General features: G+C 35.2%; 1 protein-coding gene across 2 annotated transcripts in view; it reads right to left on the reverse strand.

The window, feature by feature from the left end:
* Window positions 1–10,732, reverse strand: part of Ankrd26 (ankyrin repeat domain containing 26) — a 68,816-nt gene extending 58,084 nt beyond the window's left edge. The window contains exons 1-7 of one of the 2 annotated variants that reach the window (XM_074056440.1): window positions 10,457–10,732; window positions 10,230–10,336; window positions 9,371–9,429; window positions 5,561–5,631; window positions 3,327–3,502; window positions 2,154–2,198; window positions 582–749 (exon numbers count right to left, since the gene is read on the reverse strand). In XM_074056440.1, the coding sequence (XP_073912541.1) occupies window positions 582–749; window positions 2,154–2,198; window positions 3,327–3,502; window positions 5,561–5,631; window positions 9,371–9,429; window positions 10,230–10,336; window positions 10,457–10,498 (668 nt within the window). In that variant the 5' untranslated portion in view covers window positions 10,499–10,732. The remainder of the gene's footprint in view (window positions 1–581; window positions 750–2,153; window positions 2,199–3,326; window positions 3,503–5,560; window positions 5,632–9,370; window positions 9,430–10,229; window positions 10,337–10,456) is intronic. The other variant, XM_074056441.1, reaches the window with a different exon arrangement.
* Window positions 10,733–15,548: the final 4,816 nt, after the last annotated feature.

Consider the following 15,548-nt stretch of genomic DNA (forward strand, 5'->3'; position numbering starts at 1 on the left):
CATCCATATACCAAAACATAAATTCATGATAGTTTAAAGTTTATGTCATCTTTTGCATTTTCAAATACACTAGGATATTGCAGTTCTGGACCCAATCAGAATGGAGAACATATAAGATAACTACAATATCTATGGACACTCAGTTTATGATTTTATCAAAGTTAATATATAAAGCTTTCTAATACTTGGACATACAAACAAAATTAAAAGGAATAAATACGATCTTTTCCGGACTACTTCTAACACTGTCTAAAAATAATGTCCATTTCAAAACATAAAAAATTCTCTAAATCCCACATTCTACTTCAGGGATTAGTCACTTCTTTACAGATTTTCACAGAGAAAATTCTTTAATGAGTTGACTATACTTATCCACTACATCCAGGCCTCCATGGTGGCCATTTATTGAAACTGTTCCTTGTCAAAGTTACCTGTCTTCATCTTAATCAACTACTGGCCAGTATTAATATTTCAGACTATTATTTTCCTTTGCCTGCACAATACAATATTGTATTTTGTTTCAGAAAAGTAATGACTGCTAATGTTCCTTCACAAAGAAGCAGAGAACTTATAGACTTTACCTTCCTTCATCCAGCTCAATTTCATTTAAAGTGCAGTCATACTTCACATGTACTGAATGATCAGGGAGTGAATTAGCATTCAAAAACATTTGTGAAGTCCCAGGTTCTGTTGAGTTCCATCTTTCGTGTTCATTTTTCTTTCCTTTCTCCATAGGCAAGCTATGTCTGCTAATTTAAATGTCCATTTAGAAAGTTAATCATTCTGCAGACAAAAGATTTTAAACCTCTGGTAAAATTCTGACTGTTGCCCATCTCAAGACGTGAATTAAGTACAAATCATTTAGGAAATGCCATCTAAGTAAAAGAAAATATATATTCCCTGCTTCAAAGAAAAGGTAAACACAATTCTGACAGAATAAGAAATACAAATCGTTATATGAGAAGGTATCATGTGGGCACAAAGAAGTCTTCATAAAGGATATAAAATTTAAAAGAGCAGCTCACTAGGTCCAAAAGGCGAGAGACCCATTCTAATTACAGAGTAGAAGGAAAGCACAAAGATTAGGTACATGGCATCTCTACGTTTCCTTGTAAAATGACAGGAAAAGTGGAAAACACATAAAAGTAAGTAATGAATGACAGGTGGATGCTTCGCTGTTATTCAGTGGTACGCTAAAAGTTTGGAACTCACTACCAGTAGGCAAAACTCTTATACTTGGAAGAATAATCATTGTATTTTTATGAAGTTTTTTTTTTCCCCTTAAAAGATAACAGTGTTAATTTAAGATGGGACTGGCTAATGGCTCAAATGGTACAGTACCTGCCTTGCAAGGGTCAGACACAGAATTCACACCCTAGTACCACCAAAAGGATAAAAAAAAGATTATGTGTTTTAAATGACATGAAAGCAGAGATCAGGGAAATAGTTTGTGGGAAAAAACAAAATTTTAAGAAACCTACAGGTTATTATGTATACTTCAAAATTAGCGATATTCTCATTAGTAATGGTTACTTTCTTTGAAATTAAAATGATATGATAATTCTACACTAGTATCTAATAATAGTATAAAAACTTTGATTCACCAATAGATAATTCTAATTACTTTGGGAAGAATAAACACAAGGAATGGCTATCACTATTGTACATCTAAACACATTTACAAATTCTGGGATTTCCCAAGGGGAATTATTGTGTTATGAGGGCCTACAATAACTACCCTTGAGCCAAACTTCAAAAATAACTCTACAGTTCTAAAAAAAAAATGGAATTGGTTTGGCATAGAACACTTGGTGGAAATTGGCTTTTACCCAGAAAACATCTGGTTGAATTTGCTTCAAATTTAGGAAAGGACTGCCCTGTAACCCTAGTAATAAGTAGCCACTCAAACCAGTTTTAAACCTAATCACTCAATGACCCACTGGCCTCACACATAACCAGTGTCAGCTGCTTGCTTCCTGAAAGAGCCGGTTAGACAGTCTCACTTCAATGAACACACCTCAATCACCAACCAATAAACAATTGTATCACTTGAATACACATGCTCTTTGAGTTACCACTTACCTTTTGAACTTTGGCCAATCAATGTGGGCCAATCTTTGAACTCCACTCTTCCCAGATGTCAACCCACTTACCTTCTCAAAGTTGGCTGATCTTTAGACTGCCCTCTTCTCAAATCGCTATGTAAGATAAAAGGATTGCTGTGTTAGAAACTGTGCCTCACTAGCGTACCTCTCTCTTAACACACAAAGCAATAACTTCAAATTTTGTCATCTTATTTTATATATTTAAGGCACTTAATCTCTTGGCAATATTTTGCCTGAGTCTTTTAAATTTCATACAGCTACATTTTTGTTCTCTTAATAAAAGCGAACTTTCCAATTCTTTAATCTATTTTGACATGATGAAAACTATCATGAATATAAGTAAACCAAAAATAATGGATAATCAAAATATTGGACATTTTCTCTTAAGTTGAAAAACATTCATATAGAGCATACATTATCACTTATTAGGAGGAAAGAAAAGAATCTTAAAAAGTACAATTTGCCAGGTAAATTTGTCAACATGGATTCACTCAACGTGTGTTTTCATGTCAACTGAATTTTTGTTAACAATCTGACCAGGGTAGCCAGCATTCACTCATTTAACAAATTTGGTTTTTTTTTTTCATTTAAACTTGTTTTTAAATGGTCATATATTACCCTGTCTTATGAAAATGGCAATTTAATCATTTCCTCATTGATGAATATTTAGACTATCTCCAAACCTCTAATAATGGTAGAATAAATATCTTTAGCATAATATATATGTTGTATACTTTTGTAAATATGATTAATGGATGTGTTATATCTGTGATGTACATGTGACATATTGAATATATGTACTCAACTATATTTGTTATATTTAATATATAACAAATGTCCTTACCATATATGTGAATGTATATTCACAGATAATATTTTTCTGCCTCAGAAGAATCAAGTCACAGAAATGAAGGTATTAGGCTAAAAGGATGATAACTTTAAGACTTTTATACATGCTCCCAAGTTACCCTTTAAAAAGTATTTTCCAATTTTACTTACCAACAGTGCATGAGAATGTCAACCAGGTCATTGTAATAAAATATTATAATTGGAAGCAATGGTACTTCGTTGTTAACTTCCATCATTCTGATAATCATGAAGGGCTGAATATTCCATAATAAACAACCAAAAGACTTGTTAATCAGTACATCAGCACAAATTAAGAGTTCGCTTTAGCACACGATAGCAGGTATGTGCTATTACATATTGCTGTGGTCTTACCTATCATGTTCTTCACTCTGTGCAGTAGGGAACTGCTGGTTTGCAGCTCTGCTCTTCGGTCTTGGTAGAATTAATTCAGCATCAACTGTGGCCCCAGCAGCACCTGCAGCAGCACTGTGACACAGCGTCCTTGGTCCTTCCATTTCATTACTCTCATGCTTCTTTTCTTCTTTCACCTTCAATCAAAGTTTAATACTAAGGGTAATGGTTCCAGCTCAATAAAAAGAACATTTTTTGTGGTCACACATTTTATCTCTTGGCTCTAGTTTTATGATATCAATTCATAAAACTTTTTTCATCCATATTTAATTTTATTACTACAGAACCCTAAAACTTTTGTGAATTCTTCTCATTTCTGTTTGAATGAAAGAAAACAAGTTTCCCAAAACTGGAAAAAGGACCATTCTTCATTTTATGATTTCAGCCTCCCTTTGCTGCCTAACATTTTAACTACCTATATGCTGGGCAGGAGAAAAAAGACAAAGACAGGGAATGCATGACTTTGCGGGGTTCAGGAAGCTTTCCCTTTCTGCCATGTTCTTCTTTCCCTCACTGCTGTTAACAATTCCTTCTCATTTGAATCCTAGGCTATCTGAAGAGGAAAGGCATGACCGAAATATATGAAGCAAAGTGAGCCAAAACACAAGGAGCAGAGTAAAACTTCTGGGTTGCTAGTATGGAATTCCAGAAAATGACATGTCTCCCACATTTCTCATTCACCAACAGTAACATTTAAAAACTGAAGGATATGTATGATTACTCACTTTACTCCAATGTCTACCCATAATAGGACTGACAATAGGAAAAATGATTCGTTCAAAGTACTTAAGCAGCATTACCTAGCACACTATGGCACCAATGCTGAGGATAAAATTCCATAATGCTGGATCAAATAAATTGCCCCCAAGCATTAAATTACTCAGATTAGATCAACGTGTCACTTTGACAAAGTACTTTAATGGTGTGTCAGGCTTGGGAAGTCTCTTCACTTTGTTTTTTAAAGAATATCTCTACATTTCTGTCTATCTTTACAACTAAATATGCCTCAGAACTCAGATTATTTTGGACTCAAATATCAAATTTAGGCTGAAGGTTTATGCTACTCACACTGTGAAATCATGCACACCAAAAATGACCAAATTTTATAAAACAAGACGAGGTAAAGGGCTAATTCAGAAAAGACACTTGGCAGTGGTAATAAAAACCTTGGAAACATATACATTTCTTGTCCAATTTTTAAAGTCATGTTGGAATTTTAAGTTCCAGTGTTTTCAGGAAAGAAAAAGATAAATTTCCACAACATGAAAACACAATATACTGGTTAGTCTGGCTGAGTTGATTAGTAGCAACTGCCAAATTTAAATATATTTTTTGATATAGGCTCTTGTTCTGTGCCCCAGACTGGCCTGGACCTTGCAAAAGAGCCAAGGCTGGCCTCAAACATACATTCTCCTGACTCAGCCTCATGAATATTGGAGTCACATTTGTGTACCACCATGCCCACCAGAGTATACCTCCATTTTTATACCCTTTTTGCAAGTTGATTCCTTCCTATTTTATTCTAATGCAATTGTTTAAATAAATACAAATTATCTTTGAGACAGTATGGTAAAAATACCTAGAGCTTATGAAAATTTTTAGCAACTTCCCCTATGATTATCTTGGCAGAAGTTCAGATGGCACAAAGCTAAATTAGTTATGCAGGTCACTAGAGGGGTGGCTCAAATAAGCAGTAGACAAACTGCCTGGCAAGCACTAAGCAGTACCACTACCACCAACAATAACCCAGGATCACAAGAAAAAAAAATCCTAACCTGGGAAATTTTGATAGGTAATATGAAACCACAAATGTTGAACCACTGGGAATGATGGCCCTTTCACATGAATCCCTCTCAGTGACCACCACTGTTAGGTTGTTCATAAATTCAACCATTAATCATAAGATTCAACTTCATATTACCTTCATTATCATGTACGAAGATTCAGCAAATGGTAACACAAGTGACATTCACAAATTCATATCCCAATTCCAAGGATAAATTTAACTATAATAGTAGTATTATCAATATTGTAGGTTTCAACTAGTTTCATCCTTTGAAAATAAACATTAAATATTGACTTGATCTACTGATTGTAAAGGGTTAGCGTGTAAAGACAATTTCATTTGGCCTTCACTACATTATTAAGCAATGAAAACAATATTAAACAATAAACATAAATGTCAGTTTTTATACCTTGAGCTTCTTTTCACTGCCATTAATCACTTTCTGCTCTTTCTCTGAGGCCACTATTATGTTGGCTTCTGCTGACAAATCCATACATTTAGTTCAAGTAAACTTCTTAGAACAGTTAGATAAAAGCAATATTCTTGATAAAATGATTGAATGTACAATAATAAAAAATATTTTTATTTTCCTAATCAAGAATTTATATTGAGGGATGGTATAGTGAGTGCCTCAAAAGGTAAAACTTCCTGCCTAGCAAGCATGAGGCCCTTAGTTCAAACCCCAGTGCCCCCCGTACCCACAAAAATGAATTTACATAAAGCTTACTCTTTAGCTGAATACTTACTACCTTAGGAAATATTTCTACTTATCCAAAACTTGAATATATATCACTTGAAAACAAATTAGACAACACCTAGTTAAAGGTATACAATCCACTCAAAATTCATCTGCAAATTCATCCACCCAACATAAATTAACAAAACTTAAAAGTGCAGTGGAAATGAGCAAATTCACACTATACAGTATCCTTATAATAGTAAGTTGTTTTTAGACAAGCCCTTGCTTATGTATGCTATGCTGGGCAGAATACAGTGACAGAATGAAATGCAGCACCAAGAATGGGAGAGAAGTAGTAAACAAGGCATTTATTTGCCTAAAAATACAAAGATCAGTGGAAAGGGCATCACCACAAGTTGAATAATGCTGAAGAAGAAGCAGTGAGAAATGCCCCAAAGCAAGAGTTATGCAGAAGTCACACTATGAAAGGCTTTTATGTAACTTTAAGATGTTTGGACATAAATGTTTTCAAGACTGTTCATGGTCGTCTTTGCACTGGAGACAGATCACACCACACACACTGGGGAAAGTGAATGTTTAGGACATTTGAACAAATGAGGGGGAATGAGTGTTTGGACTGTAAAAAAACAAAGATGATAGAGGCCTGAACTAAGGAGATTTTTCAGAAATATTTGTATATAAAATAGCAGTGACCACTACAGAGTGGACTTTTATTAAATGAATAAATATAGAAATATGGGTCTGCAGAGAATTATATGGTGTTCCTTACTTGACGAAAGGTATCAAAAGGGATGTGAAATGAATTGCTTAAACTGATTGACTTGCAATTACTTTGTGGTTATCCTACTTCACATCTTCTTATGCTGAGGGAACTCATTTAGATGTTTTGTGTGGAATAGTCTGCTCCTCAGAGTTACAGAGGCAGCGAGAACAAAGAGCGGGGCTGGGGATATTGCTCGGTGGTTGATCATGTGGTTGGCATGTATGACACCTTCGGTTGAATTCCCACAGCCACAAAAGGAAGTTACTGACTTTTTTGAAAAGATGCTCTCTGACTCTTCTTTAGAATGTATTACAGCAATGCGTATTCATTTAGTCAAAATTTGAAGTCATTAAAATCAAGATAATATGATTTTAGCACATAAACAGAGCAATCTGAAAACTCATAAAACAAATAATTTCAATTACATACTTAAGATAGACAATAATTGATAAAAATTGTCAAACATTTCACCTTGTTCTGGAACACAAATTGTGTAATGACCAACATAAATAGCTATACAATATACTCCCTTTCTAAATAAAATCCTTTTTTATTATAAAAATTAGGGAGATCCAGCTGTAGGACAAAATCCTCACCTCCTGCAAACCCTAATCCCACTGCAGGTATTTGATGAGACAGTGACTTCTCCAGCACAACTGGCCAGATTCAGACTACACAAGATTTCATTCTCCACACCTCAGAGAGCTGTGGCAAGGAGAGGTCTATTGATCAAGACTGAAGTACTAGAGTAGGGTGTCAAAAATGAGGAATAATCACAGCTCAGAGTGTCTTGAGACACCTGGTCACAAAGTATGACAGTTGGCAGTCAAAGAGGCTCATGGAAAGGAACAGGTTTTGACTTGGGGCAAGCTGAGTAGTTAGCGGGAGCTCAGGAAGAGAAAGAGGCAGTGTTGGTAGCCATGCTGGTGTAAAATTTCAAAAACCTAACACCTGGATTTCACTGGCAGATTGCTCAGGCTACAGAAGCTTCTGACAGGCACGTTTTTTAGTGCCAGACTCTTTTTGTTTTCTTAATTTTTTTCTCCTTATTTCCCAAGGCACTCTTTATTTCTCTGATAGAAATATTGACCAGATATGAGCAGAAAGAATCCCACATCATACCATAATTAAAATGACAAAACTAGAGAAAAAGAAAGAATATTTGAAAGCTACAAGAGAAAAACATGCAAAGGTAAACATACAGAATCGCCTCAGGTCTTTCAGCACAAGCCCTCAAAAAAAACTAGAAAGCATGAAGCAAGAAACTTCAAGAACTGAGAGAGTACAGCTATCCTTTATCTGACGGAGAAATGAGGACCTGCCAGGAAAAGGATAAGCTAAAGTAGGCACTAGAAAGCATGAAGCAAGAAACTTCAAGAACTGAGAGAGTACAGCTATCCTTTATCTGACGGAGAAATGAGGACCTGCCAGGAAAAGGATAAGCTAAAGTAGGCTTGTCAACCAAGCCTTCAATAAAGAAGATACTTAAGACCTTATGTCACACAAAAGAGGAACAATAACAATCATAACTGCCAGAGCTCAGAGAAGAACAAAACTAAAGGGGAAGAGATGATGCACAAGAGCAAGGAGAGTATCAAGCAGAAGGAATATGCAGCAGGCAGACCTAAAAGATAAATATATACATAAACTCATATGTGATCTTATATCCATGTGTATACATGTATAGAGACAAAGAGACAAAGTTAAAGAACATAATGAACATGATTGTAATAGGGGGCCTGTTGATGGGATTAGGGAGAGGTGAAGAGGAAATGGGATTGATAGAGAGTGAACAATACTTAAATTTATTGCATCTTTTTGTGAAGATAGCATAACGAAATTCATTGAAAGCTGTTGAATTATGGGTGAGCAGGGTGATAAAGAGCAAGTAATAGAGTGGGTTAATCTGATTCGAGAACAGTCTATACCTGTGTAAAACAGCATTACAAAATGATATTTCACAGCAAACTTACTCTTTAAAAAATGACAGATAGAATGGTAAAATAGGTCATGCCCAGGAAAGGTACCAAGGGGAGAGAGGATGGTAAATGGACAGGTTGAGGAGGGAAGACATGGTCAATACTTCACATGTGTGTATGAAAACTGAACAATGACACCTGTTGAAATTGTTCTAGGAAAGAGTGGAGAGGAGATGAAGGAGAAAGATGGGAGAGGGTGAATCTAATAAAGGTACACTGTAAGCATATACGTAAATGTCACAATACAATCCTCATATACTACTAATACATGCTAATAAAAAATTTAAAAATTAAGAAACAGGATAGAAAAACATTTTGTGGGTTTTTATAAAAAAAAATTCTCCTATGTACAGAGGCGGGCTTGGAGCTCAAAATCCTCCTACCTCAGCCTCCCACGTGCCAGAAGTATAGTTTTGAACCATCAACCTTGGCTTTAGAGAATTCATTTTTATAACAATTCCAATTGGCTGTAATGTGTCCATGGAGGAAAAATACAATATATTAATTCTGAAAACTGTTTCATTTCTAGAAAAGAAGCATAGCATTGCATGTCCAAAATTTTAAGACAATTTTTTCACAAAATAGTGATTTAGATTGTTAATTTTCTGCAATCTTTTTGGTGCATAATCTGATTTAAGAAGGATATTAAGGAAAATATAAAAATTATTTCCAATCAAATATTTAAAGTGCACATTTGTGATCAACTTTCCTCACTCTGACTATGTTTTGTAGGGTAGCACTACCAAGACAAGAGGAAATGAAAATCAGAAGTCATACCTGGGTCATTAGGAGAAACTTTAGATCTCCTTTCTGCACATTCTGGAAGTATTTTTGAACTGTCGTGAATTTAAAAGGTGATAGAAAAATTATTTTCTTAATACTGACATGAAAAACATTCACATATACAAATTCCATTTGTACAATCTCACAACTGCCATTCAAGAATGTATTATTTACTTTTTCAAATATGAAAACAAATATGGTGATTAAGCAACGTTCCTAAGTTCATACATCTAGCAAATAAATGTAAAAATAGGAAGTAAAGCCAGTGATGCATCGATATTAAACCTATCCATCTTCTCTTTATCACCCACCTATAACTTTCTTTCATTAAAGGAAACTATAGTTTGTTCTACCCCTCCATGCCAGTTAAAAATAAGAAACATCAAAATACACTGGAAATTAAAAAGGGAAAAACTGAATATTGTGTGGTTAAACAAAATGATAGTCACATGGGGATGATATACCATCAATATTCTTCAAGGAAAGAAAGTTAAAGTCATCAAAAAGTCAAATTGACTTTCAATTCTTCTTAATGTTTCACATAGCATTTGGAAAAAAACATATAGGAAAGAGAGGTGAAAATACTAGCAAATGTTTATAAACTTCATTGTGATCAAGAAGTAAATGACACATTTGAAATTTACAAAACGAATCTGAAACACTTTTAGCTAATATAAGGTTATATAAACACAAAAATCAGAACAAACATCTCTCTATACTATAAGCAAATATTATTTCAATATACCCCAATAATTACAATCTACTTCCTACTAATTTAATATTCCTGAATTGGGTGATTATTACCACTCTACGACACCACTAAGATGTCTTTTAAATGTTCAAATGACTATACCTTCTCATCTTATAAACTCCATGTGAATTTGCTCCCTCTGCTAATAAAAACTCTGCCACCTCCTGCTGATTTTCCTTCAGAGCAAGCATAAATGGTGTGAGACCATCCTGTAAAACAACAGAAACAAGTTATAATTCTCAAGATGACACAGTTCTCCAGAACTGGAAATATAAAAAGACCTGGTGGAGATAATCATACAATGTAAAGAGTAGCCTCATTCTCCTTACCCTGCAGAGCTTTCTCGTTGCCACTCCTTCCCTTTGAAACATCCTTCTCTTTCTAGAGTTGCCACATGACCCACAGTGCTTCCAAAAGTCACATCAAACATTTATTCTCCTTGACCCTTCATCTGAGAGTTCACACTATGATTTTGCTTCATTATTCTAACAGCTCTGGTGTTTAGGAATAAAACTACGTAAAAGTAGATAGTCTGGGATGATGCCAACATGCCTCCTGGTGGACAGTATGGAACACCCCATTGCTCCTCTGGCAGTACTGAAGAGAGAACTGGCCTCCACTGAGCTACACCTTCAGCCCTTTCATCTTATTTTTAATAGGGATTGAGCCATGTTAATATACATGTCTTGCTTATCTTTGAAGGGTGAGATTTCTTTATAAAAGAATACACATGCTTTTAGTGACTCCAATTAAGATTTTCCTCTATGATTTGGGTCCATCTACCTGGTCTTCAGTAGGGTTCAATTACTAAGTGAATTAGTTGCTATTCTGGTCTCATGCAACACAGAAGCTCCTTTGAGAGTGGGGAATGTTTACTTTGTGTTTTCCAATCTAATTCCAACAGCCCCACCACCTGCTAGGACTTCACAACTGCAGCTGCAAGCTTGTGAAATGATCAGTGTGAACTTCACTTAACACACAAATGTGACTTATGACGATGGAACTTGATGGACCTTAAGGCCATCAAGGACATAATGAATAATGGATCAGTGTATCAGCATTATAGCATGAATTTTAAACAGATCAGTCAGTAACTATCATATTTTCATGTTTTTAAAAACACACATACTTGTAATTTCTTGAAAATAAAAACATATAGACCTTTCAATAAAAAGTCAAAAATGGCTGATATTATGGCCAGTATTTAAAATAATTCACATTCATTTGGGTTTCAATTAAATCTTTTTTAGGAAGAGAGTGTCCTCATTCTTTTCTGACTACAATTATATATTTCTCAATATTTGTTAAAACAGAAACAATATTAACAAGTGACCTTATGGAAAAGTTCTGAGAAAGAGCTCTTTCACTGTGATTATGTTAAAAGTGTCTCATATCCCTATCGAATTTCCAATGACACTCATCACAGAGATTGAAAAATCATCCCTAAAGTTCATTTGGAAACACAAAGTCTGCAAATACCCAAGGCAATACTGAGCAAAAAGAGCAATACTGGAGTTTTCACAATGCCCAACTTCAAGCGATACTACAGAGCCACAGCAATAAAAACAACTTGGTACTGGCACAAAACAGACATGAAGACCCGTGGAACAGAATAGAAGGCCCAGATGTGAATCCATGCAGCTTTGCCCACCTTATTTTTGACAAAGGCAGCTAAAACATAAGATGGACAAAAGACAGCCTATTCAGCAAATTTTCCAGGTAAAATTGGGTATGTGTGTGGGGAAAACTGATCTAGTTTCTAGTTTCACTAGATCCATGTCTTTCACACTGTACAAGTATCAACTCAAAATGGATTAAGGACCTTAATGTAAGACCTGAAACTTTGAATAGGAAAAGAGCAGGGTGTATACTAGAACTAATAGGCATAGGCAGTAATCCTAAATAGAACTCAAATGACTCAGCAACTAAGAGAAAGGATAGACAAATGGGACTGCATGAAATTGAAAAGCTTCTGTACAACAAAAAAAATGGTCACCAGACTGAAGAGGCAGCCCACAGAATGTAGAAAATCTTTGCCAGCCATACATTCACAAGGGATTGATAACCACAATATACAGGGAGCTCAAAAAACTAAATTTGATTCCCAAAGAATCAACAACCCAGTGAAGAAATGGACAAATGAACTGAACCAAGCTTTTTCAAAGGAAAAAGTCCAAATGGGTAAAAACCACATGAAGAAATGCTCAACATCTCTGGCCATAAATGAAATGTGTTTCACCTCACTCTTGTTAAAATGGCTATCATCAAGAACACAAACAGCAACGAATGCAAAGATGGGAAAATGAATCCTCATGCACTGTTGGTGGGAATGTAAATTAGTACAACCACTATGGAAAACAGTATGGTGTCTCCTCAAAAAACTAAAAATAGAACTCCCGTATGATCCACCTATACCACACCTAGAGATATACCCAAAACAATCCAAGTCAGGATACAATAAAGACACTTGCACACTGATGTTTATTGCAGCACTGATCACAATAGCCAAGCTATGGAAACAATCCAGATGCCCTACAACAGAGAACATTGTGTTAAAGGAACTAAGCCAGATGCAGAAAGACAAAGGCTGCATGTTTTCTTTCATATATGGGAGATAGAAACAATACACATACAATAAATATTATGAAAAACATGTGACACTAAGGAAGAGGGCACTAACAGGAGAGGGAAGGTAAAAGAAGGAAGTTAAGAAGGTGAACATGGTTGATGTACTTCCTGCACAATAATGAATATTGAATTTTTAAACCTGTTGATATCAGGTTTTGTTCTTTGTAGAAAGAACAAAAATAGAGGGGATGAACCAATTCTGGTTATAATACATTTATACAAGGAAATGTCACAATGAAACTCGCTGGGTAGCTACCTTAAACAAACAAAAATGGCTTTTTTTTCAAAAACAGAAAACAGGAAGGTAAAATGGGTCCTATTTCAGGGTTGGTAGCAGTGGGAGGGGGGAAGGTATAAGGAAAAGGTACAGGAGAGGGAATGTAGTGAAATGTTACGTACTCATATATGAAATGGAAAAATGAGACATGTTGAAAGTATTCCAGAACTGGGAGGATGGGGGTCTATAGGAGAATGATAGAGGGGGTGAATTCAACTATGATATATTGTAAGAACTTTTGTAAATGTCACAGTGTATCCCACTACTACAATAATATGATCATTAAAAATATATGATCATATATTGTAAAATGCTTTTCTTTTTCTTGAATTTTAACAAAAAACCTATTTTAAGGCAAACTTTTCTTTCATGTTTTGTTTTACACTGCTCAAAAAAAAAACCACTAAAAAACTTTAGTTTTAGTTCTACAAATACACTGTTTTAACAAACATTTGCCATGAAAGCAGAGAAGAAAGTTGTACATTCTAACCCTTCTTTGAAACTGTCAATACAGTTCACAAGTACATTATTTCAAAATACTTTTATTCAGGGAATTATTGAGGGTCTAAAATGGAAAATACTCACATACACACACATGCACACCACTGCACACATACCAAAGTAAAAAATGTGTATTTCAAATATTTTGGAAACAAAGTGGGGGATTGTTACCTTGGTTTTTTCATCAGTATTTGCACTGTGTGCCAGCAGTGCAGCCGTTATTGAGGTGTTCCCCACAATGATGGCATGGTGGAGAGCGCTGTTGCCACTGGAGTCTTTAATATTTGGGTTAGCACCATGTTTGAGTAGAATAATTGCACATTCCTCCTTCTGGCATTGTGAGGCCTGCAGGTATTGAATCAAGAAATAGATTGTCAGTTCAATATTGCAGACAAACATTCCATAAATTTCACCAGTTCTGTTTCAGTGAGTAAATTCATTTTTATTCTAAGCATTAAAATCAAATCCACCTCCTGCTGAAATTGTTGGCTGCTATCTACCTTAATCAAGGCTGTGCTGTTGTCACTGTCACAAACGTCAATATTACACTTCCTCTCTACTAGGAGAGTCACTACATCTGGATGGCCATATGCACAGGCATAATGAAGAGCAGTCCTGTGAAGATGAGATGGCGTTTTATGAAATTGTGGAACATGAGCTCAAACCACACCCTTATTACTGTCATTGTAAACATAATGTACCGTGTAATTCTCAGCCTTCCAAACACAGGTTAATTTTCTTCTGAACAAAGGACAATATTTATTACTGCTTATTACTTATTACTCACTACAAAAGAAAGAATAGCTTATGTGCTGGAATACATAAATTGTTCTTGGCCTTTTGCATCCTAGGCAACCACCCTACCACTAAGCTACATCCTAGGTCCATCAACGTCAGGATATATCATGTTTTAATAGGAACAGCTTCACCTTTAGATTTAATTTAATTTGGATTTACATCCTATTTTAAACTGTTAGTTACTAGGTATTGCTTAGTCTTTCTGTGCCTCAATTTTCTCATCCATAGACTGCTTATAAAATTATCTGGAACACATTTTAATACAAAACATCTCAACATAGTTACCTATTATATTTATTCGTATTATTACTACTTAACAAAGACTACATTTCTATTAAGTGAAATAAGAAATTTTTGCCTGCTTTGCTGATATGATTTAATGACTATCACAACTAATTGGTGCATTTGCTAAATGCTGCTAATGTACAAAATAAAGGAGGAAAGATTTGGGGTAATTGAAGATACTTATTCATGTATGTGTTTTATAAATGGGCAAGTATGTTGTTATTATTTTCTTACCTCGTTGTGCACAGGGTGTAATACATTTTGTATTTTTCTGTGTGTGTATATGTGTGTGTGTCATAGTTTCTGAGCGGGCCAATCTTAATCTCCTAATCTTCCTGGCTCAGCCTATCCAGTGCTGGAATAACAAGTGTGCATCACTATGCCTGGCAGTGCTTTAATTTCTTTTCCAATAATCAAACTTTAGAATGTTTGCTTTCATCTGCTCAGTATCTCAGTGTTTGTCTATGCTTAGCATCAACTCCAGAACAAAAAAAAAAGAGGGCTGGAGATGAGACCTAAGTGGATGAGCTCCTACCTAGCAAATGCAGGTCCCTGAGTTCAAACTCCAGTATTACGCTAAAAAAAAAAAAAAAAAATTACTACTTCTCAGCTTGTTCTTAGGAGTGTCTTTGCCATCATAAAACTGTGTAAATGCAAATGATATTCTTCTGTACATTTCTCATTTTGAATAACTTAAACTTTCATCTACATCCCATCAGAATGGTCTTTCTGTGACATGAAAACCTAGCTAGACTAGGATGTAGCTCAGTGTAGCCCAGTATGCAGCAGGCTATTAGGCTTCAGGCACTGAGCATGAAAGAAAACTAATTGCATTTCAATTCTACTAAGAGTTAACAGGATTTTCATTAAGGAATAATCCATATTTCCCCACGGGTAGTGGATGTCACCAGTACCAACCTCTAACTTCTCAC

This window comes from Castor canadensis, chromosome 15 (assembly GCF_047511655.1).
Source record: "Castor canadensis chromosome 15, mCasCan1.hap1v2, whole genome shotgun sequence".
Taxonomy (NCBI): Eukaryota; Metazoa; Chordata; class Mammalia; order Rodentia; family Castoridae; genus Castor; species Castor canadensis.